Source organism: Colias croceus, chromosome 15 (genome assembly GCF_905220415.1).
Source record: "Colias croceus chromosome 15, ilColCroc2.1".
NCBI lineage: Eukaryota > Metazoa > Arthropoda > Insecta > Lepidoptera > Pieridae > Colias > Colias croceus.
The window spans coordinates 3,423,079-3,450,424 of NC_059551.1; the positions used below are offsets into that span (position 1 = coordinate 3,423,079).

At 31.3% G+C, this 27,346-nt stretch overlaps 2 protein-coding genes across 2 annotated transcripts; one reads left to right on the top strand and one right to left on the bottom strand.

The window, feature by feature from the left end:
- Positions 1–3,887, top strand: LOC123697959 (SET and MYND domain-containing protein 4). Its single transcript, XM_045644534.1, has 2 exons — positions 1–1,412; positions 1,798–3,887. Exons 1-2 carry the CDS (start codon positions 1–3, stop codon positions 2,180–2,182), a joined length of 1,797 nt encoding a protein of 598 aa, XP_045500490.1. The 3' UTR covers positions 2,183–3,887.
- On the bottom strand, positions 3,875–27,345 carry LOC123697961. The gene is made up of 7 exons (XM_045644536.1): positions 27,214–27,345; positions 16,392–16,615; positions 14,971–15,124; positions 11,258–12,553; positions 9,520–10,706; positions 7,275–8,241; positions 3,875–6,602 (listed from the first exon to the last, which is right to left on the bottom strand). Exons 1-7 carry the CDS (start codon positions 27,214–27,216, stop codon positions 5,163–5,165), a joined length of 5,271 nt encoding a protein of 1,756 aa, XP_045500492.1. The 5' UTR covers positions 27,217–27,345; the 3' UTR covers positions 3,875–5,162.
- Position 27,346: the final 1 nt, after the last annotated feature.

The window sequence follows — 27,346 nt, forward strand, 5'->3', positions numbered from 1 at the left end:
ATGATTATTGACGTTATTTATGCAGATGCTATAAACAAACTCACTTCTCAGGGGAAAATTGCAGATATTTCTCGCAAATTATTAGTAGCAGATAATAACAGCGATAGAGTTTTATTAGTTTACGATGTCTTTGAAGAAAGCAAATTTTTCCCAAGTATTTTGCAGCACCATAAAAGTGAGAAAGTGTCTACACATTATCGTAACCTAGGCAACCAATGCTATCAAAAGAAAGATCATTATAAGGCATGGCAATATTATAATTTATCATTTCTTTATGCCCCTTTGGATTCAGAAAGCTATGCACTAGCACTATCTAATAGGTCGGCTGTATTTTTTTCATTAGACAAATATGCTGAATCTTTACAAGATATTGAACATTGCTTTTCCTTAAATTACCCTGAAAAAGTTCGGGATAAATTGATAAAAAGGAAAGAGCTATGTAAGGAAGCACTAAGTAGCGTTCAAGATGAAGCAGAAAACCCAGAAGGAAAAGATATATTAACATTTAAGGGGGAAAAAAGTGAAAGATATGTTGGTGCCAGCACAAAACTTGAAGTTGTTTATAACAAGGAAATGGGTAGACATGTTGTTGCAAAGGAAGATATTAGGGTTGGTGAAGTACTTGTTGAGGAGCAACCTTATTTTGCATTACTTTTAAAGCAACAGCTCCTTTTTGGTTGTAGCTATTGTCTCTCTAGGAAACTGAATCTAATTCCTTGCAAAAATTGTTGCTTTGCTCTTTACTGCAATGAAGAATGTAGCTCAAAAGCCTGGAAAGAGTATCATGAAGTAGAATGTCCATTGATGGCTACGTTGGTGGATATGAATTTCACCAAACTTGAATTACTTGCTCTAAGAACTGTTATTAAGGCTCGCACTGATCATCCAGATTGGGAGTCTTTATATAAGACAATCGAGGAAGCCGAGTCAAATGTTGATACAGAGTTTCATGGTCATGTAAAAGTTGGTGATAAATGGGTGTATGACTCAAAATATTATGCCTCAATTCACACCTTAGCAACCAATGTGGAGAGAAGATCTATATCTGATATATTTCAAAAATCAGTAACTGCTGCTGTGTTTTTGAAATTTCTTTTAGATGAAACAAATTTTATGGATGCTGATACTGAAGAGGCCAAAGAAAAGATATGGCGATGTGTGGCTGGTTTACTTTTGCTTCATAGTATGACTAGTCCAACAAATATGCATGGTATCAGTGCTAATACAGAGGCTGGCGGGAATGGGAAATTTGGAGATGTAAATATAGCCAGTGCACCTTATGCATTTCACAGCCTTATAAACCACTCATGTGCCCCAAATGTAGTGAGGTACAGTCAGCTTGGTACCAGTAACATGACATTGTTTGCTTTGCGACCCATTAAAAAAGGAATGCAGTTATATGATAATTATGGGTAAGTGTTAAACTTTTCCTATATTAAAATGTAAATATTTTGTTTTATGTTTCCACCATTCTAATACATATTTATATTTAAAGTTATTGAGATTTTTTGTTCATTTTGGGGTTGACTATTTTTATGGATAGGATTTTGAATAAAAATAGTTTACCTACTTCTGACAGATATTTCTTATTAAGTGTCATTCCTGATTCTATGTTATGTTTGTCTGTCTATTAACATCACAATACCTAAGTGTTTCTTACACAGATTTTTTTTTTTCTTCACATTGAGTGAAAATTACATTCTTTGAGCATAACATGTACATAAAGATAGATTCAACAAATTGTTTTCAACAAAATTATGATTTTAAAGTCTCTAATATCTTAAATTTCATCTTCAGTTCCCATCATGCAATAGAGGACCGCATGGTGAGGCAGACTTCACTGCAGTTCCAATACAAATTCATGTGCATGTGTGAGGCGTGTGTTAACAACTGGCCCACATACCTGACTATGCGACAGAAGAAGATTCCGCCGAAAATAACCAGAAATAAAAATAAATTTCTCAGTTACAACATTATTGATAAGCTTCAGCATGGCGATAAAGAAACGGCAATTAAAATATTTCGTAAGCTATGTAGCCTTTGCGAAGAATTGGAGAGTTACGCTCCTTGTATTGAGCTATGCGATTGTCAGGAAGGTCTTAAACAATGTTTGGTTATTATGGAGGGTATCTTACCTTACGGTTGCAATGAAAGCGTAGACTGGCAAATGAATGTATTGTGACTGAAGCGTTTGAGGAACTGTTGCAGATTCTTTATTATATTCTCAGTATTGCAAGCAACATTACTATATTTTTATAATATTAATCTCACGGAAATATTTATATCTTTGCTACTTTATATATTTGATTGTCTTAAGACGGTTTTTGAGTATAATATTTATGAATATACTTTTGAATAAGATATATTATCTATACTTCTACTACATATATTATTGTATTTAGAATACAAAAATTAGATGCATAAATAGTATGAACTAAGTCATTCGCAACTAGTATGTGGTAATTTGTAAGAGAGTATTAAAGGCCATAGACACTTAATATAAATTTAAAAAATATTGGCATGGCAGAATTAAGTTAAAGTTACTTTATACATTATAACTTGTAAGTATTCAAATCAATATTAACCTTTGTATTACACTGATATTAAATGTGTGATGTTAGCATATCTAAGATAAATGTGTGTGTGATGCTATCATAATATAGTCATAGTTTTTATATACCACCTTTACATTTGCGATAAGTAATATACATACTTACGATTAGTAGGTAGTAAGTTATAATTACTCACTATTATGCTACGTTTTAAGAAAACCCTTAGGGTATTTATTTAAAATTTTTTCTCTGAAAAGCCGGGTCCGCTGCGCCTTTTTTTCTTTCGGCTTCGCCTGCGTAGTCATAAATTTAACAAATTATGTACCAACTCAAAACATGGTCGAGGATCACGCAACCTATTGGTACATAGTTAAATGCAAATTTTTGAATTTACCTCGAGCAGACACCCAGACAGTGAGACAGACGCGGCGGAGAACTTTCCGTAACCCATAGTATATATTTTTTGTTTTTGTTATTCATTTCTAGTTGTAAACAAGCCACGGTTATTTTAGAATTGTAAAACATGTTATATGCGTGTGGAGCGGACCCGGCTTTTTATTGACGAATAAGTTATAAGCAGTCACATTGAGCTGCCTAGTTATTTTTTAGATGCTCAATAATATTATATCATTAAGAGATTGTATTTGAGAATTGTGTATTAGATAGTGATGTAGGCTATATTAGTTTATCCCTGGATAAACTTTGTAATAGATACATAAAGTACTTCTGTACTTAAGTTCTGTACGTAAGGGGAGGAACCTATTACATTTTATTTATTACCTAGGCAACCTGGGTTGGCGCGTGTTTTCATTTGCAGCTATCTCCAGTCTTTTAAGTTTGTTTGAATTATTTAAGATAAATAGAATTCACGTTTTCTTTTTGTTTTGAAATTTGATAAGTATGAGTAAGCATTTAAGGTGGACAATACTTTACTTCAAAATTATTCTTTATGGAACTTAGTTATATAAGTTTAAACGAATCTTGAATTATAATTAATGTATCAGTATTTTGTACTTTGTATTAAAAAAATAGGTGAAGTAATTAATCTTTTAATACTTCCAGTAAGTTGTTTTATTTATAATTAAAATAAGTAACTTTAACGGAAATACCACATGACAAGGAACTAAAAGCTGTGGCTCGTAAGATTTATATACTTCCAAGTTATTACGGATTTAATATAAGCGAATAAGAAATGTAATGCCAAATATAAATCATATTATAATATAATCGATAAATCGATTAGTTACCTAACATATTATATGTAAGTTAGTTGAAGTGATTCAAGTGAATGTAATTCAATATAAGCATTTTCAAATAAATTCTCTTTGTAGCAAATGTAGCGTTTTCTTTATTTTCATTATAAATCTTTTAATACCCTTTTCATGGTGTAACAATGCTCTACAGATTTTTAATATTATAAGATACGACCCACAATTATACATAAGTATTAAACGTAGTAACTATTTTTAATCTGTGGTATTAAACATATTCTAAATACATAATAATAAAAAAAATACGTATTGTATTGAGGTATTACGATGTACGTTACAGATCTATATATTTATAATTTCATTTTTATGATACTTTGTATCTTTATCTAACAAAATATACTAATAGTAGGGGAGCCCAAGAGGGGATTTTGGGATTTACTCGAGCGCGTCAGATTACTATAAGGGACGGTACCTTAGCTATTCATTAGTACCTCTAGTCAATATGAGCAGTTATGGTTGGTGGGTGCGCTCAGGGGCCCCGCTGGAAAATTTGAATAATCCATAATTCCCTAAGGTTGAGCTCGAATCGTCAGATTAGCGAAATGGGGACTTCTTATATTGTAATTAACCCCCCCATATATTAATCTGACGCGCTCGAATAATATTACTTTAATTTTTTACCCTTTCTTCATAGCGATTAAATCGCCACTTAAATCGTCAGATTAACGTATACTATTTTTCAGTGACGTCCTGGAGCATGCAAAATATCAATATCTAATGCGCTTGAGTATTTCCAAGCCAATTTTTTTCTTTTTTAAATTAAAAAAAAATCAAAAAACCCTTCCCCACCGCTAAAAGTGAAAACATTATAGGACCTTTTTTTCTCGCTATGGTCTAATCTACCAATTCTAATAGGTTCCCGTGACGCTCGAGTAAATCCACATTTAGCATCCTGGGCTCCCCTACTAAAATAGGTAATCACTTTGAATTACAACTAAGCTTGCTTTGCTTTGACTTAATTAAAATAGAGGAGGATACTCGTGGAACGGATGAAGCGTACCCGTCTTATTTATTAACTCCGGTTTCCCCTTGTGTTGTAACCGAAGATGCATTTAATATCCGTGTACTGATCGTTTTGCTTTAAACAGACAAGTGGGTAATGTGTCTTCTGTGTTCTGCCAGACCAGAGACTTAGACAATTTTTTTGACTCCAGCTTCGCTAGTGGCCAGGCATCTCCACGATAGAGTAGCTTTCAATTGATGATTAGATAATGGGAAATACATTATGATGGCAGTATCATCAGCTATTTTAACTTCATCAAAGACTTAATATCATATTCTCTGAACTTGATTGCAATCGCATGTCATTTTATGGCATTCAATTTTCATTAAATACTTCCTATGAGAAAAGGGAAACAATGCATATTATTGTTATAATCGTTACTATATTTAATTGTCTTCTCTCTGTGCCCGAAGGTAAGAGTCTGTCTGGCGATCCAATATTAGCATCAATAAGAACTGGTATATTCATAATCTTGTCTTCATTTAATAATTTAATGCGTCCTGATACTTTGGGATTGATTGGACTAAACTTGCTCAAGTAATCAAGAGCGCAAGTAACTTCATTGTATGCCACAAATTCTTTTTCTAGTCCTTCGAACATAAAATAACCGTCTCCTCCGTCTGCCAAAAATTCTGACATAATTAATTGGTATTGTAAGCTATCTTCTATATTTTTCAGTGTATTGCAATCACTGCAGACAGCTTTTGCTCGAATGACGCGGGATCCCGCTACCTTATTTAGATCATACGTTACTTCTACACCGGACATTTGCAAAAATTGTCCCGTTGCGTCAATTTTTCTCCATGAATCTACAGAATGCTCTAAAGCCTTCATTAATACACTTCCATTCATGTGGACTATACAAAGTGTATCGGAAAATGGTATGACTGTAATCCAATCGCCTCTTGTTAAATTGAACGGTTTCTTTGGTTGATCTATCGACGTTCTTATCCTCCCACCTTGGATAAGTGCAATATTTACTTGAGAAAATTCAGCGTAGTAATGTTTTGTGTAGTTTATCATAACGTCGCTTAAAAAGTTTCCTAAGTTACATTCGTACAATCTACAACTCTCTCCATCCAAATATGTTAGAGAGCTACCTACAACTACGTTATTTATACGATCAATTTCACTATGGTATTTCTTTACTATATTTAAAACATCTGGGTCCTGTGGTACTGCATTATTCAATAAAACTGGTTTACCCTCGTAATTTACAATATCACCATTTTCATTAAACGTTAAATATAAGCTACCCATGTATTTAGTATATGCGTAAGCCTGCACCACAAGGACCTTTCTTCCTGATTTTTGCATGACAATAGTTGGATACGGTCCTTGTGGAAATTCGGGTATTTCAGTTGTATTAAAATTTGATAAAAACGTGTTTGAGTGTCCGCCTATGATTATATCAATATCTTCAACTTCACTAGCTATCTCCAGATCCTTTATAAAACCAGAATGGCCTAGAGCTATTATTATATTAACGCCATTTTGTTTGAGCTTTTGCACTTCTCTTCTTACTGCGGGTATTTCATCCTCATAATTTACTTTATTTCTTGGAGCGAGAAATTTTGTATCAGGTGTTAAGTAACCGATAACCCCAATTTTTACATTATTCTTATTTATAATTATAGATTTGTATAGGTTTTTTTCAGCCTCTAGATCTGGTACTTCGTCTAAAATGAGATTAGCAGCTAATACCGGTGAAGTTAAATTTCTTATAAATGGTATTACTCCATCCACCGCTTCATCGAACTCATGGTTTCCCAGCGACTGGAAGAAAATAATATTAAAAGAATTAATTACCCTTACAAAGTAACTTAAAGTGTTCAAGGAAAAAAAAAACACTATTTTCCAATCAATTTTTTTTATTATAGGAACATACTTAGGAACTTTGTATAACTTATCATCTAAACTTACAATATTATAATTTTTAAGTACTCAATCAATATCAATATTAGTCTTTTAAGTTAATAATGCTTAATTATATAATATGTTCAATTATCTACAATTTATTTGTTACAATAAACTAATACCATATACTAATACTATTGTGAGAATCATAGGCGGTGTTAAATTATTGGAATCATTTTCAGTTACTTTTTTGTCAAGTATAATTACACGTCCTTCTATTTCTGGGAGAACTGGACTATGATGTTTTATATATGCATTTGTACATTCTATTTCACCATAATTTAAAACTTGTATTGGTAAGCCTTTTAACATTGAATAGCCATCCCCACCATTGGATACAAAATTAGGCATGATAACTCTATATTTCCCGCTTTCGACAATTTTCGAATATGTTGGTATTGAACAATTCCAACACCTGGCAGTGGCTTCAACAACTTTAGAACCAATGGGTTTTGTGATGTCATAAACTACTTTAATTCCTGATACTTGTAGAAATTCTCCAGGATAATCAAATTCATTCAGATTAGCGACAGAGTGTTCTAACATCTGCATTAATATAGTGCCATTCATTGTTACAACTACCAATACTCCTTCAAATGGTAGCACTGCTATTAAATCTCCTTTGGTTATTGCGGTTGGTATTTCCCTAACTGCGATTGCAGATCTAATACCCCCACCTTGGATTATAGCTATGGGCGCATCAGTCCAATGTTCTCCTTTATATTCTGTAGCATATTTATAAATCATGGCATCTGCAATTAAATTACCAAGATTACATTCTTTGTGTTGACAGCTATGGCCATCTAAGACAACTAATGTAGTGCCGATCACTTCTTCTGTTAAATTTAGAACTTTTGCTTTATACCCATTTATTATTTCTAAAACTTCTGGATCTTGAGGTATGGAATTATCCAACAGGATTGGATTGCCATCTGCGCTTAAAAGTTCACCGTTTTTGTTAAAAACCATATGAAGTTTACCTAGGTATTTAGTGTAAGCATAAGCTTGAACTACAGGTACTTGTTTACCTGAAGCTTGTGTCACATAAGTGGGATAAGGACCTATTATTTTCTCAGAATCTGGGCTGGTACCATTCCAGAGAAAAGTATTAGTATGTCCTCCAATAACTAAATTCAGACCATCTACTTCTTTTGCGATTTCAATATCTTTCAAATATCCAGAATGTCCTAGAGCTATAATTATTTTCACACCTTCACTTTTTAGATTTGCCACTTCTCCTTTTAATGCAATTATTTCGTCTATATACTCGACATTATTTTTTACGGCTAATTTTTTTGTCTCTGGTGTTAGGTAACCGACAACTCCAATAGGCGTTCCAGATATGTTAAATACAATTGATTTTCTTAAATTAGGTTCTGCTTCTAATTCGGGTACTTTAGTGAGTACGAGGTTAGCAGCTAATACTGGAGATGTTAGATTTTCTATAAATGGTGTTAATCCGCTAACTCCATGATCGAACTCGTGATTTCCAAGAGACTGTAACAAAAGAAAATTGTAAGTATGTGTTTCAAAAATGCTAAAATAAAGATTTGAATGTCTATAAATAGAAATCGATTGTATATGAATGAGTGTAGCCCCATAAATATAGCAATAACATACAACAAAAGCTATCCAACTACGGGGTATGTACATATAACCTACGCACCAGAATTGTTAAATATATGTAAAGGAATTTCCTTGTGCAATGAATAAATAAAAGTGCAATAAGAGGTACATTGATTTATTATAAAGTAATTTTAACAACTACTGAACTAATAACTACATTAATTAATATATTGTACTTAAATAAAATTATAGGTACGTACTTATTTAGATTTGTTCCGATTTGTGAGGATAGAAATATTAAATTCGCGAAATTAATTAACACCGACATGTTGATTATGACTTATTTTTATAAATAATATTCAAATAACAATTTGAAGAATTTGTGAAAGCTGTTTAAATATGTTTAGATGGTAACGTTGTAGGAGAAGGGGAAGAAAGCAGTAATTATCTAAATACTACCTACTAATTCTAAAATTAATGTAATAAAAAATTATGATTTTTTGATTAAAAATCTCTCATTTGACCTAGCTAATCGATCGATGGAAGATAAAGTGTGCCTTTATGAAAGAAGTGCAGTGGGCTAGAGATGACCATATTAAGGCCAAGGACCTAGTCGAAGAAAAAAACGAACGGAATATATTTGCATTTTAATGCTAATATGTATCTGACTTACCCAATTTTTGGCTTGATAAATCATTATTTATGACATAAATATTAATCATCTATACTAAATAATACTGTTGTTCTTGTTTGTTTTTTTTTTTATTTGAATGCGCTAGCCGCTAACCTAAGGAAATACTGGACCGATTTAAAAAACGATTTTATTTCTTTTTAAGCCCTGAGTTCTGCATTATATATGCACGGGCGATGCGCCCTATTTACAAGTAGACCCAAGATACAACGAGTTGTCTATAAAATTTCATCACTTTTTTTAAAACGAAGCGATACAATTTGGTTTAACACACAAGAGTTCTTAATCAACATATGAAAATTGATATCTTATAACGAAATTATCGAATAAATTATAAAATTTATTATTATTACAATGCTTGATAAGATTTTACGATTCGCGTAACTTATCGCACCTGCATTATGTATAATAATCCGACTTTCTAATGCGGGGTATACAGGACTCGACTTATTCACGTATTCAATTGTAGCTGAAAGCTCGTTAAAGTTTAAATAAGTAAACGGCTGCTCTGTAAAAATGGAGAAACCATCGCCGCCCATAGACAAAAATCCATTTATGAGTATATTATAAGAAGCGCTGTTATTTAAAGGTGCAAACATAGGTATTTTGCAATTACCACATAATGTTAGAGCTTTTACGACTCTTTGGCCAGGTTTCTTTTTTAAGTCATATTCTACTCGCATACCAGAAAACTGTAGAAATTGGCCTGGAGCACGAATAAGATTATATTCAGCAACTGAATGCTCCAACATTATACGAATGTCTGAACCATTCATCGTGACTCTTACAACCCTGTCATCAAAAGGCATCACAGTAAGTAGATCACCTTTAGTTATATTAGTTATTTTATTGACATTATTTATAGATGCTCGTATACCACCTCCTTGTAAAACTGCTATTGGAGTGTCCGTCCAACCCTTGCCCGTGTATTCCGACGCATACTTGTGAACTATAGCATCAGTGATTAAATTACCTATGTTACATTCTCTTAATCGACATGACTGTCCGTCCAAAAAGACTAGTGTGCTACCTACGATTACTTCAGATACTTTCATTACATCTCCGCGATATTTATTTACGATAGACAAAACTTCCGGGTCTTGAGGGATTTCGGGGCTTAACAACACTGGATTAGTGTCACCTATATTAATAATATCACCTTCGGAATTAAATGTCAAACGCAAGTAACCTAAGTATTTGGTATATGCATATGCTTGTACTACAGGAACGTTTCTTCCAGAATTTTGTTTAATTATCTTTGGATAAGGCCCGATAGGAACTTCAGAATCGGGAGGAAGTCCATTCCATAAAAAAGTATTTGTGTGACCTCCAATTACTAGATCTATACCATCTACTTCTTTTGCTATTTCTAAATCCTTCGTAAAGCCAGAATGTCCTAATGCAATTAATATTTTAACTCCTTCACTTTGCAGTTTTTTAACTTCATTTTTTATTGCAGTGACTTCACTTATGTACTTGACTTTATTTCTTATCGCAAGGAATTGTGTATCTGGCGTTAAGTATCCAATAACGCCTACTTTAACACCATTTACATCGAAAACTACAGAATTTTTTAATTTTTGTTGTGCCATTAATTCCGGTTCTTCATCGAGGACGAGATTTGCAGCAAGATTAGGACAAGTCAAGTTGGCAATAAACGGCACTAAACCAGCGATTCCATTGTCGAATTCATGGTTCCCAAGGGACTGAAACAAAAAGTAAATGTACTGTAAGATACCATAGGTAGATTTATAATAAAACAAGGAAATACCCGTTGAGCGATATAAAAATAAACATGCTTTATTTTATAAGCAAAGATAGTAACTACTATAGTGTTAGAGATAATAAAAAATGTGGTGCGAAGAGTGAAACTGATAAAATAATTGTAATTTTCAAAAAGTGGAAATAATAGAGGAAAGACTTTATAAAACTAAAGTTGTGAGATTCATCAGCAAGTCCCTGTAGCCGTAAAATAAGATAGATAAAAGGAAACATTTTATTTATTTAAATAGGTCATGCAAAGGGTACTTACTGAAATATTTCATTAGATGAAATAAAATACAAGTTTCACAGATTAATATATTATATTAGGTATATTTTGAAATAATATACGGTTTGCAAATGTCATAAAGTGGAAATAAATAAAACATAAAAAATACAGTTTATTTTAACGCATAAATTACAAAATTACATATCTGATAAGTAATGTAATTGTTAATAACATTGATGATTTAATGATATTAGCGGAATCTGGAACTGCATCAGTGTTGATTAGAATTATGCGATCAGCTATTTCTGGGTATACCGGACTTCTTGTTGAAATAAATTCCGTAACACACGTAACTTCGTCATAATTTAGATTTACTTTTGGTAGATTTGTAAACATAGAATAACCCAACTCTCCGTTAGCTAGTGAAGAAGGCATTATTACTTTATAGTCTCTGTCATCTTCAATTTCATAAAATTCAGGAATAGCACAATTCCAACAACGAGCTACAGCATTTACAATCCTTGAACCTGAGTCTTTATTAAAATCGTATGTTACTCTAACACCAGAAAACTGTAGGAATCCTTCTGAACCTGCAGTTGTGTAACTAAAAACTGAATGTTCAAGAGCTTCATTTAATATTTTTCCATTCATTGTGACGGCTACTAAATTACTGGAGGAAGTAATAACCGAATTTAAATCATTTCTTGTTATATCACCCGGTCGTTTCTCAGGGGCAATCCTACCGGTTAATGCGCCCCCATGTATAATAGCAATTGGTGCGTCAGTCCAACGCGCGCCTTCAAATCTGCTGGCATAATATTGTATTATAGCATCAGTTAGTAAATTAGCGAGATTACATTCTTCCCTCCTACAGGAGGTACCATCGAGTACTACAGCTGTCTGTCCAAGAGACGTCGAGCTAAATGCTAAATTGTTTTCCATGTGGTTGGTCATACGTGAGGCTTCAGAATCTTGTGGTATCGAATTATCAAGAAGAAGATAATCAACATTAAAGTGGATTAACTCTCCATGATTATCTATTGCTAGATTTATTTTTCCTAAGTACTTCGAATAAGCATAGGATTTTATGACAGGGACACGTTTGCCGGAACTTTGTGATATAATTCTTAAATTTTCATAATCTTCTATTCCATCATTCAATACAGTTCCATTTGTAAAGAATTTGTTTTGATTTCCGACTATGACCAAGTCAATACCGTCTACCTCTTGGGCTATTTCAATAGTTTTGGAAGTTGAGTAACCTAAAGCTATAATAATCTTAACGTTTTGTTTTTTCAGCTTAGTAACTTCTTCTGTGAGTGCCAAAACTTCATCTACGTATTCTATTTTTCCCTCGCTGTCTAATTCTGAAACTTCCGGTGTAAGAAATCCAACAATTCCAACTTGATTTCCATCGATGTTGATAATGGAAGATTTCTTTATTTTACTTTGAGCCTCTGGTGTGTTGACGATCACATTTGTAGCAATTATGGTTGAATCCACATTTTGAAGAAAAGGTGAGATACTTTTCTTTTCTTCGTCAAATTCATTGTTGCCAAGAGACTGAAATTAAAAATAAGTGTGATATAGTTTACAATGATACATAAATTAACCTTTGTTAGTTTTGTTAGATAAAAGGAAATTGAAATTATGTGCATTAATTAGTTCACTATGATCCATAGTTCAGTATTTGATAAGAACAAGACATATGAAATAAGTGTATTGTAAATAGATTAAGCAGTGGTTAACTAAGGAACATAAAACAAAAGCATATATTATGAATAAAACATGCATTAATGAAAACCAACACCCCTGCGATTAATAAGATGGATGAGAGAATAGAGATTATATTAATGTAGGTTATATTTTTTATTTTGTAAGTAGGTAGTTAGTACTCTAATTTTTGTGTGAACTGGTTAGTTGTAGTTACTTAATATTTAATCGAGAATTGCAAACTTACATTTTTAATCATTTAAAACTTATAAACGGAATCCTTTTCTTCCGAAACTGTTTAACCACCTGTATTAAGTAGTACCTATACTACTATTACTACTCTACTAACTCTAAAATTATAGTCAACATTATGTATAGCCTTAGGTATTATCATACAATAGAACGAAGATCTATCTACATTACTCGCGTCTCTAATGAGATTCAAAGGCATGATACGAACACTGATTAATTCTATACATCTTGTTTATACTGTCATTTCACATTATGTAACCGAACATGCAACAAGTCTAGTATTGATTTTCAACTGTACATAGTACTGTTATGTAGTTGTGCATGTAATAAATATAGCTGAACCGAGGCGTGTCAGCGATAGAAAATTTCTGCTATGAAAATGTCATTTCATTTTGGTGATTGATTTAACCGGTCTTTGTGCGCGACGTTGAGATTCATTTTGATGTGAAAATAGATAAATTGGAAAACGATTTAACATCAAAGTTGAAAAGTGCTGCAGGTATTCTACCTTTTGTAATAAAAAGACATCGTCTCAATTTTTTTATATTCATAACTACATGAATACTATAAAAATCTATGGTATCTGCCCTAAATTAACATCAATTTGGCAAGCTATTATGTATAATATATCGTACAATTAACGATTTCTTCACCTCGGATTCAATCACGATTCCGTTACTTTAATTAAGGCAAATATTACGCGTAATGACTTGTTTAAAAACAGATCTTGTCAGAAAAATAAACAATGGCGAATTGTTTGTTATGTAAATCTCTGAAGACGTATGAAAATATGATATGACATAACTGGAACAAAGCATATTCTATTTTACTGTAATTTAAATGTCATATGCATTAGTCTCCCGTATTTTCTATCGCATTTGTCGGTTGTAGTTTTACTAACTTAAAATAACAAATATTAGTTAATTATTTTCAAATAATGTTATTAGAAAGTTTCGTGATTTAAACCTATCTATTTGATGCTACACCAAGTAAATTAACTTTAAAATAGATATTATATGAGACTTATTATAATAAATAAAAAAGTACGTTTTTCTTATCTAATATTGTTGGGACCAATTTACTGAAAAAAAATAGACAAAAAAACTTGCACAAGTTCTCAGTATGAAATAGATATGTCGAGGAAACACTATAAACGGACATGTAAATGACATTGACATGTTTCACATCACATAAGCTTAGGTTCTACAAAGCAACCGCAATTCGTATCAACACGCCATCTCAGGTTTACCGATAACTCCGGTCAGTAAGACCTTAGCAAATTAGGGGCGTTGGCGCAAAAACTCGAGAATTCGTACAAATCAAGAATTAACCTTCCATTTACTGCGTTTATATACGCAATGTACTAAAATAAGTATTGACGAATGTTTGCTTGTTTAAGATTTCAAAGAAAACATTCTTGTATTGCGGTAAATTGCGCCTAAGCTCACTAAAAAGCTTAACGAGCTCCCCAATTTGCGTCTCTCTTCAATGAAATACATTTTATTATCCAAAGAGCTTATTCTTAGATCTTTTCCTTTTCGTTATAAATAATAAATATGTGACAACATCTGAAATTATAATCGTCAGAAAATATACTTGACATTATCAATAATAACATATTTCAGAAACAGCCACTTATAACGTAATTTGAAATGAAATTGTCGCTCTGAAACTTGTATCAAGAGCTTACACCCATACAAAAGCTGTAACAGAAAATTTGCGTAGGTTGAAGTCTAACAGAAAGATCTCAAAGGATGTGGGAGGGACCACCTACAACCTTTTGAGTTCATTAGCGTGAACATCGCAACTATAAATAAATCATAATTCCGCTTAAGTACCGCGTTTTTTCATAGCTCTTGTTGATGTCTTCTCTATGCTTTATGGTTGTGCCTTGTAAAAAATAACAAGACCATACAACTGACTCACACACACATGTATGGCAATAACGATTACACAAATACAAATAACGAACATGTATATGTAGTATATTAAATACATATAAAGTATATACTTACTACAGCATCAGGTTGTAATGCATTAAGGAACTCTGCAGCAATTTTCCATTTGTATATCGTGAACCAGGCGGTCCCCGTGTAAGTGTCACCAGCATTCAGATACAATACAGGCGGACCTTCGCCGGAGGCTGCTGCTTTTCTGGCCTCTTTTACTCTGAAATTTATTAATTTTCAACTGTCAGTATGTTATTACGCATTTAATGAACGTTATTTTAACAACCATTTTATTGCGTGTGATAAAAATATACCTACATCATGAATGACATGAAAAACAATTACGTTTTTTAGACACATTGTCTCGTGTTTGTTTTGTTATAATGTCCATTACTTCTATATGTTTTGAGGAGGTGTAAGAATGCACATTTGGCTATTAATGTTAATTTGAATTAAAGAGTGTCAGTAGAGCTTTAAAATGTGCATTTAAAATGTAAATTAGTAACTAGGTACATATTGGCATCCAAGTAAGACATCTACGTTGGAAATATTTAAAATACAGCAAGTGCAACCTAATTGGGTAAACGTTTTTACGATGTAATTAGTAGAACGTACTTAAACATGATATAGCAATTTACTATTCCGTAACGTGTAATGTAATAAGTAATATTGCGAAAATATATTTTAATTTAAATATCCGACTGAACAATTGTATCATGCGTTCTTGCAAAAGTCCACAGTTGTAAACTACCTTGGCCCTTGATTTTCTATCGTTGCAATATTTCGTTTAAGGGTTTTGTTAATGTTGCCCAATCTATGTATGTAGCAAATATTTTACATGGCCTAATAAATTTTTCATACGTTGTCAAAAATTATTATGCACATGTAAGAATAGTTATTGGAACGCAATAACATGTCGCGGTATTAACCTGATTCCATTAATCCATGTTACGAAGCAAACTACTAAACTAAGTCCCGAGGGTATACAACAATGATAAGCTGATGAAAACTAATAATATTATAAGGTCCTCGAGAGTCCTGACCGAATTTCGGTCACGTGAAAATATTATATTTTCGTTTCGCAGTCGTAAACACAAAATGTATGCTTCATGTTTAATATTCTACTCTTCTAGTTTATAAGAACTAATCTGGATAGCAAAAGAACCAGAGCAACAATATTCAATCTTTCAGACAATAATACAATTATGTGATCTTTATCTCGCTTTGGTGTAAGTGGTATGTAATTTTGATTGTCTTCTAGAAATAATTTTATGAGGAGTTTAAAAATCCGACCTCAGCTTATATTATTGAAATTTTAGATGTGCATTAGATAACGGTTAACGAATTAGAACGATTAACGTTAGATAACATTTATATTTAAGTTGTGAAGTCTATTAGATAGGTATATCTTAATAGATATTAAATAGTCTATTCGTTCCATGTGTTTCATGTTAAAGATGTAAAATAAAAGGAAGAGAACTACTCACACATGAGCAACCCTCGGGAAACCTCCATAGCATTTCCCCGCGTCCCTGTCAGCGGTGGTACAAGCCCCGCTCAACTGTGAGGTCTGCTCGAATCTTGCGTGCATGTCATTGTTGTGCAGAATCAATAGCTCGAAGGTGCCATCCTTCTTCGGTGGTGTGACGATACTGCTGGATGATATGGAAATAACCACAGCTATGACTGCTGCTAGTTCTGATAGGCGGGCCTGGAAAGGATAGAGACATTTTAGAGATGATGAAGGCAAGACAGAGGTTAGGTTTTTCTCTCGGTATGTAGCAAACTTTTCAATTTCTTATCAAGTTGTAAACAATTTATTTTCTTTGAGGATAATACTTACTATATTAAAACACGATAAAACAGTTTGGAAAACCCTCAGTATTTCATTTTCCCACAAACCAAATTCGGCACGTGGATAAAATTACGTTAAAAAGCCGTTCACGTAGCAAATATGCTTTAAAAGTGATGTTTTAAGTGAGTTAACGATGTGACACCCGAATTTTAACCAAAACTCGTTCTAAGCTTTATCCCTTCGTTTCATGTAGTTTTACGTGAATTATAAAATCAGAGTTCTAGTTAGTGTATTTTGAACATTGTGTTGAATTTACTGATATTTGAGTTCCGGAAAAATGGTAACTGAAATCCCTGGAATGAAATTTACTAGTAGATACATTTAAACGTTTCCACGAAGCTTTTTATCTGACACCAATTACGACTGATGCAATATCTCTGTTATGTATTTTACGAATATGACATTTGATCAATTTAAGCATTCATAATTATTTCAGCTCGATTTAATTTAAATATTTTAAGTCTTAACATTGGCATATAAAATAATTTAGATACTCTCGCACTCACATGGAACTATGCCAAAAAGATTAGTTTTTGTTTTAGTACAGGATTAAGAACTGATGCAATTAATTACGAAGTTTAAATACTTAGTACTTATAAATTACTTGTAGGTATTTACAAGTTTATTGCGATTCTATTTTCTGTAAATGTTCAAATATGCGAAACAGAATGTAACATTTTTTGTTTACACTGACCTTTTTTGATTAATTACTCAGTTTACGTATTTGCATGTCGTAGTAGTTCTATCTATCTATCAATAGGTACCTAATACGAATTAACATTTGTTTATTAGGTAGTATCTTATTATTATAAATTCAATTTTACCCAATAGATAATATTAATTTATTCATTTATACGTATATCAAGAAAATCCTCACAGGTCCAAATAAAATGATAATGTAAAAAATTTAGACCTGTAACTAAATAAAATACTAGATTCATACAAAAATTTGGCTAGCTCTAGCATTTTAAATTACATAATATATAGAATCTAATATCGATGATATCTTTGAAGAAGATTCAATATGTTGGCGGATGTAGATATCATAGGGAGACCTCCGCTGCGCTGTCGATATTATCCAATAGAAGGCTATTAGATTGGATACATTTGCATCATGCATGTACAATTCTAACAACTTATTTATGCCTTCACTCGTATTAGTTTATATGTTGGTACATATAAGATAGTTATAACATATAATAAGAAGGTACTTAATTGCTTAAATTTTGATAACAATTTCACTTTTTATGATGGACGATAAAGAAATATACCGTTGTCATAATAATTTTTAACTTTGGACTAGGTACCAAACTAATAACACAAAATTAATTTCATTTTGAATAACCGAGGATCATAGATTCATAATTAAATATTTGTTTACTAATTTAAACCAAAAAATAACAAAGACATCACAAGGACATCATAAGAATCAAGCATAAATTTTCCATAATTTCAATTTCGAAATGGGAACTTATAAAAAAAGTTCATTCAAGTCTATTATCGATCAGTTTTTATTAAATGACCGCATAAGGGTACCTGTGTTTTTATACAAAACAATCGTTATAAATTTAACAATATTACCCTCGGAATGTCACTGATTTTTTTCTCTACTTGTACTTCTGAGAAATTCACTCGAACAATGAAGTTATCGAAAAGACGTGACGGAGTATGGCCAAACACTAATTTAACTTATCGACACGACAGAAAATGTTTTCTAAGAATTTTAACTTTTTTACTTTACCATAATAAATTTTAATACTTTTTAAAACGAAATTTATCGCGATATAATTCTATACGTGGTAATTTTACCATAATAAATTTGAATAATTTCGTTTTAAAAAGTATTCAAATTTATTATGGTAAAGTAAAAAAGTTAAAATTCTTAGAAAACATTTTCTGTCGTGTCGATAAGTTAAATTAGTGTTTGGCCTTACTCCGTCACGTCTTTTCGATAACTTCATTGTTACAACCACTGGTATCCACCAGTGGTAGGATTTTACAGGTAGGTACCACTTTTTTATTTGAGTTTTTCAATAGGTACATATAAAGTATATAAACATTTTACAATTATTACAAAAGTGATGTTTACTTTATAAAGAGCAGTAAAGCCTTTATAATTCAGTTTAATATTTATTTTAATCTTTTATTTCATAATTTGATAAGATTAGGACCAAAATAATGTAGCACGAATATTAAAGATTGTGTAGGTAATTAAGAAAACACACAAACAACTATCGTATGATGTATCATATCAGTATATTGTTAAATCTTTTAATTCAAATATTAGTCTGAAATCAATTGAAAAAAGAAAATCAGCATTGAAACAATAAAAACACCTTACAAGTTACACCTAAAAATAAAACATTTTTGTCTGAATTTGTTTTATATTACGTACCGGAGTAAGTACAGTTCTTTACATGATTTTTTTCTTACTTTGTCGCAAAAAACATGTAAGAGTAATTTCCTACGCGTTTCCTGTTATTCGATTTTCCATGAGTTACATAGATATTATTAAAACTGTATTTTCCCATCTAAAATAAATATTTTTATCTATCACGTAAAAATAACAAGTAACTAAGTATGTACTATGTACGTATACAATAGGAAAAATAACAGAAAATTGTTCGCGATCACGTATCTACACTTACATACATTACATGAGCAAAATGAGACAATTATTTTGCAACTGATAATACGCAAATGAAGGCAAATGCATTATCTAGTAAGTTAGTATTTCCATACCACAGTAAATGTATACCGCCGTATATATCTTACCGCCCGCTAAAACCTTCCTCTTGAATCTCTCTATCTATTAAAAAAAACCGCATCAAAATCCCTTGCGTAGTTTTAAAGATTTATGCTTACAAAGGGACATAGGGACAGAGAAAGCGACTTTGTTTTATATTATGTAGTGATGATGATAAACCACAGACTATACACAATATATACTCAACGATTTCGAATTTGGCCAAAATATAGTAGGTACCTATTTTATCTTACTGAAATTCTATATGAAATTTCATAATAATGTAACGTTAGATACAAATTTTCATCATTTTCATTCAATTTATGTCCTTATTCCTTACCTTAGTTCACTTCTTTATAGGTGCGAGAATACCTAAATCTTTATTATCCCGCATTTGAAACAAGAAGAACTAATAATAGATTACAGAATACATAGATAGAGTTATTTCCTATGTGCAATATTTCTTAGTATGGATGCTTTTTGGATAGATAGCTGATTCAAAAATATTCCTATACATAAATTATTGTATCATAACTGCTCTTCATTCATGTTTGGTGGATGTTATATTTGATTTATTGCGTGCATAATATTATACAGGACTAAAAGTAGAAGCTATCACGAGCCTTGAATGTTAATTAAGGTGTAGATTGCCAATCAATTAGATTAGTCGATAGCCATGTTGAAGCCGGAAAATACCATCAAATTGAGACGTGCTCGTAAACTTACCGATTTCTATTCCACGGGTGTATTTTATATTGATACGGTTTGATTCTTATTATGTATGATTTACTCGTGCTGAAAACGGTCTGTTACCATGGCAATCATTTTAATTCTCATAGCTTTTTGAGAGGACATAAAAATGGTAACAATTTTTATTTTGTACTGATATTTTTTGTACAGGTTTGATACTTGTTTCTCAAAATATATTAAGGTTAAAAAATGAAGAGTTATCTTTTACAATGAAATAATTAACCGACAGTTGATCAGACTATTACAATGTAGAAATAAACTAAAAAGGGATTTCCTAATTTCACAATGTGTGAAAATATAAGTTACAACTATCTAGGAAATCAGAAACAACTATTTCAAAATATGAAAATGATATTTAAAATAAACTACATATTTCAATTTTCAGTACAATGCTTGCAACAAACTATACACGTATTACCATAAGGTTGAATATTGGCAGGAGTTTTGTTGCCTGTTTTTATCTAAGAGGAATTAAGAAAAATATATACATTTCCGCGTTATCTGTAACAATAAAAAAACCCACACAATTTGGAAACATACTAAGATAACGTGGGCGCTACATTACAATTAAACGAATGAGCGAATTAACAATAGTAATTGTGATCTATTGAATGGTAGTGACATTGGGTAAAAAATTAAAAAGATTTAAGAGCACATCGGCGAAGCTAATTTCTAGGAAATGTGGCAGAAACTAGGTCACCTAGTAGTCTGAGTAAGACGCATCGATCTCGTCTCCTCCGTACCGTGGGAATCTTAGGAATCAATACGTGAAGGTAGAAAACTTTTACGTATCTCTTGTATTTGTTACTTGAAAGTATACTGTGACTTTTTGCAACTATTCTTATTACTCTGTGGGTTCTTATTCGGTTATGGAATTTATAGTATTTTAGCGTAATTCAAATAGTGCAAATTGAACAATACCTACTTAGTACATGTGACTATCGATTCGCATTAAATTGCATGGACATCATTACTATATCCACAAGGTTATTTACCTATTGTTTATGATTTATCATATAATAATATTAACTATGACCTATTGTTATTCTTAATTTTGAATTACGTTATTTAAAATTATCTTCTTGTATCTTGTGCCTTTAACTGATTTCAATCCATGAAGATGAAATTAACATAAGAATGTAATTGAACAAAACTCTCAACGTTTAAACCTTAGTTTAAACGTTTAAGTATTGTTTGGTTTGATTTAGGATATCCAGTGTTTCGGAAAAAACTTATCTTGCAGCAAGTATTCCATTGGTTTCTTTTTCTTTTAAAGACTGTTCATGACAAAGACAATTAAGTCTTTAACTAAGGATATTAATTTCAGCTTGGAGAATAGGTCTATAAATGAATTGGTAAATATCCTATAAAACACGTAACATACCTACAATCTTTGTGGCAATCTTGATATAGCATATTAATACAAAAAAATTATTGTTGTAGTACCTAGGTACCTACGTTACCAGATTTTTTTATTTACAGGCAGTCTCTACTATTAGCAATATATTTATTGAATACGATATTTTTTAATATTGTACAACATACTTGTGTGCTATTGTTGATGTCGTGTACGGCAACTGCTCATTGTTATTAAAATTTATAACCTTGAAATTCTCAATTTTGAAAAATAATAAATTGCTAAGGAAGTCAAATATGTCGTTGTATCGTAATGTACCAGTTTTTGTTTCTAATAGAGTTATCGTAGTTTTGTAACCACTACTCAGACGTAGACGAGGCAATTAAAATAATAATGGTTTAGTTGGAGAGGCGTGATTGCGTATATTTCGATCGACATTTAGTGACCATGATTGTCGACATGGCCGTGAATTTGTTATTTCATCAATAAAAACTGACGGCGGATCACGGTGCGACCGGTTCATCGGAACAACTGGGAACAACCGTGTCTTGCATCAAATTTATTATTATTCGATTAGCTATCTAACTGAATGAACTTTGTTCAGACAATCTTTACGAAACATCTCTTTTTGGTGTTTGAGTGTGGTATATGTGAATTTTAAGTACTTTTATTTATTATTGAAGCATTCTTAGTTATTTAAGTTTTAATTATCATTCACCTTATTAAGAAATAAAGGTTTCACAGAGGAAATACGTAATTTTGACAAAAAAACGCTTCACAAATTAATAACATTGACAACGACAAGAAACAAAAAATGTATTATAAATGAAATTGCACTAACACGTAAGCCTTTTTCCAAGCATCGCAAACAATTTCAATAACTTAATGTATTATTCTGTCTAATAGTCGGTTATTTTATCCGAGCTTTCAATACAAAGAGCTAATTTGTATGGATGGACAAAGCAGTCAGACGGCTTATTGTATCATGCTCCATTTTACATTTTAGCGGTAATGCATAAAAAAGGTAAATTTGCGAGTGCTTTGTTAGTGACGTATAATTACTGAAATTGAAATAGCGAATATGAAGGTATAAAAGCAGGATTATTTCGAAATAAGCTCTTGATAGTGTGCACAGAGTGTAATATAAGTTTGATTTGTATTTCGCTGGCTAGCGACGCGTTTGTGATTATGAACCTATGAGACAATTTATGGAAATTTGATCAATAGAATACCTAATTACTATATTGAAGTAAAGCTTAAGAAAGTCTCGTATCATTAGGACATATTAATTTCCTTCTTTTGTAGTTCTAGAATTTACTTAAAAATTTACAAATTAATATACCGCGTCAATGGCTGTACCATGTAAAACATTTTGTGTATACTGTATACTTTGATAATCGGCATAGTTTATGGCATACTAGCTTTACGCCCGCGGCTTCGCCCGCGTTTTCAAAGAAAAACCCGTTCCCGTAGGATTTCCGGGATAAAACCTAACCTATGTCCTTTCTCGGGTATCAAAATATCTCCATACCAAATTTCATGAAAATTGGTTCAGTAGTTTAGGCGTGATTAAGTAACAGACAGACAGACAGAGTTACTTTCGCATTTATAATATTAGTATGGATAAATTAAATTCTTATAAAAAATATGTATTATAATGGAAAAAAATAATAGAGTCAAATCTAGAGTCTTCTTCTTACACTCATTGGTATTTAACTCAAGTAGAGTTACAAAAAAATATCTTTATGAAATGAATTATAATTTTAATCAGATAAAAACTGTAAATAATTTGATATGTACAAATAAATGATATGTTTCATATCAAACATTATAATATATCGATAAAATGGATATGTAGATAAAAAAGAAATAGGACGAACGGTTCTATTGGTTTTTAATTTTTTGTTATAGTTACTATATATTATTTTTCTCTATACATAAGGAATTGTGTACAAATGACGTAGGTATATTATTAGTTATTATATACAACTTGAAAACCTATTAGTTAAAGGTAGCGCTGCAAATAATTAGAAATGCTATGCTGCTCGGAATTTTAAATGTTTAATATTTGAAATTTAATACAAAGAAGTATTTTTTATAGCTGAAAATATAGTATCAGTGCACTTGTTATTTAATAGGAAATGCACAATATACAACAATGGAAAATTAACATAACCATTTTATTCGTTTTATATTGGTTTGATAACAAGTCGTGTCAAATGTAAAATTATAAGTATAATAATATAACTGTAGAGTTTATGTAAGCAGTATTTTCAATAGGTACTTATTATTAGTGTAATTTTTCACGGCTATTGTTTACTTCGTATTTGTGTTTCGATGTTACTCATTACGATTGGTTTAGTTTAAATGCGTCATAGGAATTTGAAATAATATTTTTTAGATTATATTTCCATCTTTCTTTCTTAATTTTCCACTGCCCGGACTAAGAAAATTCCTTTGAGGGAGTTAAAGTATCAACAATTATTTTATTATAATTTAGAGTCGACTGAACTGAACTGACATGAATTATTATCATTTAACTTTGACATGACCAGTTTTGATAGTACAAGCTTTTGCATTTTTCAACTATTACAATTTCAGTAAATCATACCGCAAAGAAAATACTTGTTTTTTAACATCAGACACGTGTTCTTTGCTTGTCATAGCATATATAACAGTAGATGATAATCCATACTATTATTATAAATGCGAAAGTAACTCTGTCTGTCTGTCTGTTACTCAATCACGCCAAAACTACTGAACCAATTTGCATGAAATTTGGTATGGAGATATTTTGATACCCGAGAAAGGACTTAGGCTACCTTTTATTGCGAAATATTTACTACGGGCGAAGCCGGGGCGGACCTCTAGTATCATATAATTGGTGCAGAATCACAATCTTTGTTTGCATGTAATTTGTTCTACATTCTTAGATTTGTTCTAGTGACGGTTGCATACATTTTGGAAGACACTGTAACACACGTTATCTCAAACAGCAATTGTTTTAATGTCTTTATCATTTTGTGCTAATTATTTCGTAGTCATCTTGATGTCAGTTTTAATTGCTTTGCTGTCAATTTCTTGGAAGACTCATTGCCGTGATGTTGTGGACTCTTGGACTTATTGTTTTCTGAGATTTTCTTTGATTTTACGAATGAATTTCAAAAAAAATAATAATTCAAGATTTGTAAATAGCTCTTTTAATTGCCACTAAAACATAACAACTATTAATTATGCTTTATAAGCATGTAATAAGCTGTCTTCTTAATTCCAAAACAATTAAGACATCAATTTGTTGTTATCTTGTCTTTATGACTTCTTTTCAGATTTTAAAATAAAATTTTAGTGTATGACCATAAAGGAATCGGGGATTACCTCTTTTAAATATATATATTTTTTTAAACCAGAATAAACACAATTTAGTGATGCATTAATTGTATACCTACTGTAGGTAATGTTATTATATAATTCGTTCACATTTTGAGGATTCAGTTAGAATTTATTTTCTTTATAGTTTCAGAATAACATTAAAGCATGTTAAGATGTTGTATAGTTATTACAATGTTTACGTTTTGTTTTTCGACATTATAAAAGATCTAAGTATTTGAATAAAAACTTGTTAATGAAGACGGAACAAGTACAATATTGGCAGGTAGTTTGGATACAAAGGAAACATCATTGATAATAACAACCGTTATGTATTCATTCATGACTTTTTAAAATATTAAATAGCAAAAGAAACAGAGAAAGCTTTTGTTTGTCTATGCTTTTACGGTTTCTAAGTAAATACAAAATACAATTATTATGCATTAGAATAATTTTAAACAAAATAATTCCACTTACGAGAGATCCGCCTTTTTATAAACTCTTTACTGTTGGTACAGTAAGAGTTAGGTTATAAGAAGTAAATAAATTATTTATTTTATTACAAGTTTACTGTATAATGTAAAATTTAACTACCTCTTATAAGTGGATATCTCTAAGCGGGTATTTTATCCGTAAAGGACATTAATGTGATTTTAATATCCAATGTGTACTTAAATACCACAAACAAGTACAACTCTACTTTAGCACGAACACAGAATAGAAACAAGAAACCCGTAATACAGGGCTAAACATTAAAAATATACAAAAATTTATTCACGAAAATTATTTCCAAGTTTATTAAAACGTCAATAATAATTATTGATTGAACTTGAGAATTGTGCAACGAGTGAGACGATTCAATCCATATTCAACCTCTAAATGTTACACAGTCACTACAAAACTGTTATTTATGCAGAACAATTGAACAATTCAAGTAGTGAATCGATCGACACTTGCAAACTAATATTTCGCGTTATAAACACGAGTATTTACAAACATACTTCTCATAAAAAAATCGAAACACCTCAAAAATTTTGGTTTGATAAGGATTATCAGAAAAATGTCTATATAAGGATATTATAAGAAAAATGAATTAATTAATAATGAATAATGAACAGTTTTCTATAATCCTAATGTTAATGTTTTTAATTCAAATTAAGTTTATATAGAAACATAAAATACACAAAACAATTAAAATTAAAGTGCTTCAATTTTTTTGATGAGAAGTTTATATTGTTTACAGTTACAAAGACATGTCGGAAAGAGGAGTCGGAAGTCTGATTGTTTCACTAGTATAATTGACTATCAGTTTGTGAATCCGAAATAGATTTGCATGAAAAAATAGCTGGCCTTTTGCATTTAATTTGCGATAATGAGCATTGCGATAAAACTCTATTACCATTTCTCAAAACCCTTTGTCCTTATTTAGTATACAGTTGGTCATAATTGCAAACAACTTGAAAACGAATAAAAATCTTTTCAGCATTTATTTTCCGACCACTTTAATGTGAATGCCAGTTGACTCTTCTATGAAACAATTTTTATTTATATATTTTGTCTAGTTGCTATTTTAAATAAATAGGAGCGTTAATTAATTCAATTACATGTTGCTCTATTTACAATCTCTTATCAGGTAATACACAGGTATTATATCGCTATATAACACCTGATAATATCAATACATCACTTTATTATTTAATGAAAATCATATTTAGTGCTGAGTCGAACGCGTGAAAACGTACTCTAGATAATTATGCACGTGTTGGTAATTTGAAGAACACGCGTATCAAGGAGGATTTTTTATTTCATTGCAATTCTATTTATTTCACTGATTTTATTACATAAATAAAATCAATTTAACACATATTTTATTCACAGAATTTGCCAGTGCACCGATTGAAGGGTTTGCTTGCACTTTCGTTGCTATAAATATACGTGAAATAGGCTTGACTCTTAAATTGTTTTTCCGATGCTGAATATTTTTGCTAAATAGTAAATTAAGTTATTATGTTATGGTTCACTGAATTCAAAATCGCGTGCATATTAGTGCAATAAATTAAGACTAAACGATTTCGGTTATAATGTAATTGGAAACGTTTTTTTACCGGTACATACTGCTATTATATGCGCTTGTTTCAGTTGCAACGTGTTTAGATTTTATTCTACACAAAACAATTTAAAAAAAATTGTGTATGTTATAAGTGCACTATCTATTATTAAGAATATCTCACTCACCATAATTATAACTTTGTGATGCACGCGGTCAGACCACGAGGTATTTTTTAAATAAAACAAAACACGTCCGCCGTCTTTGGCGGTCGGCACGCGACTGCTTGTTTTAGGTTACATGCACGGTAAATGTATGCGC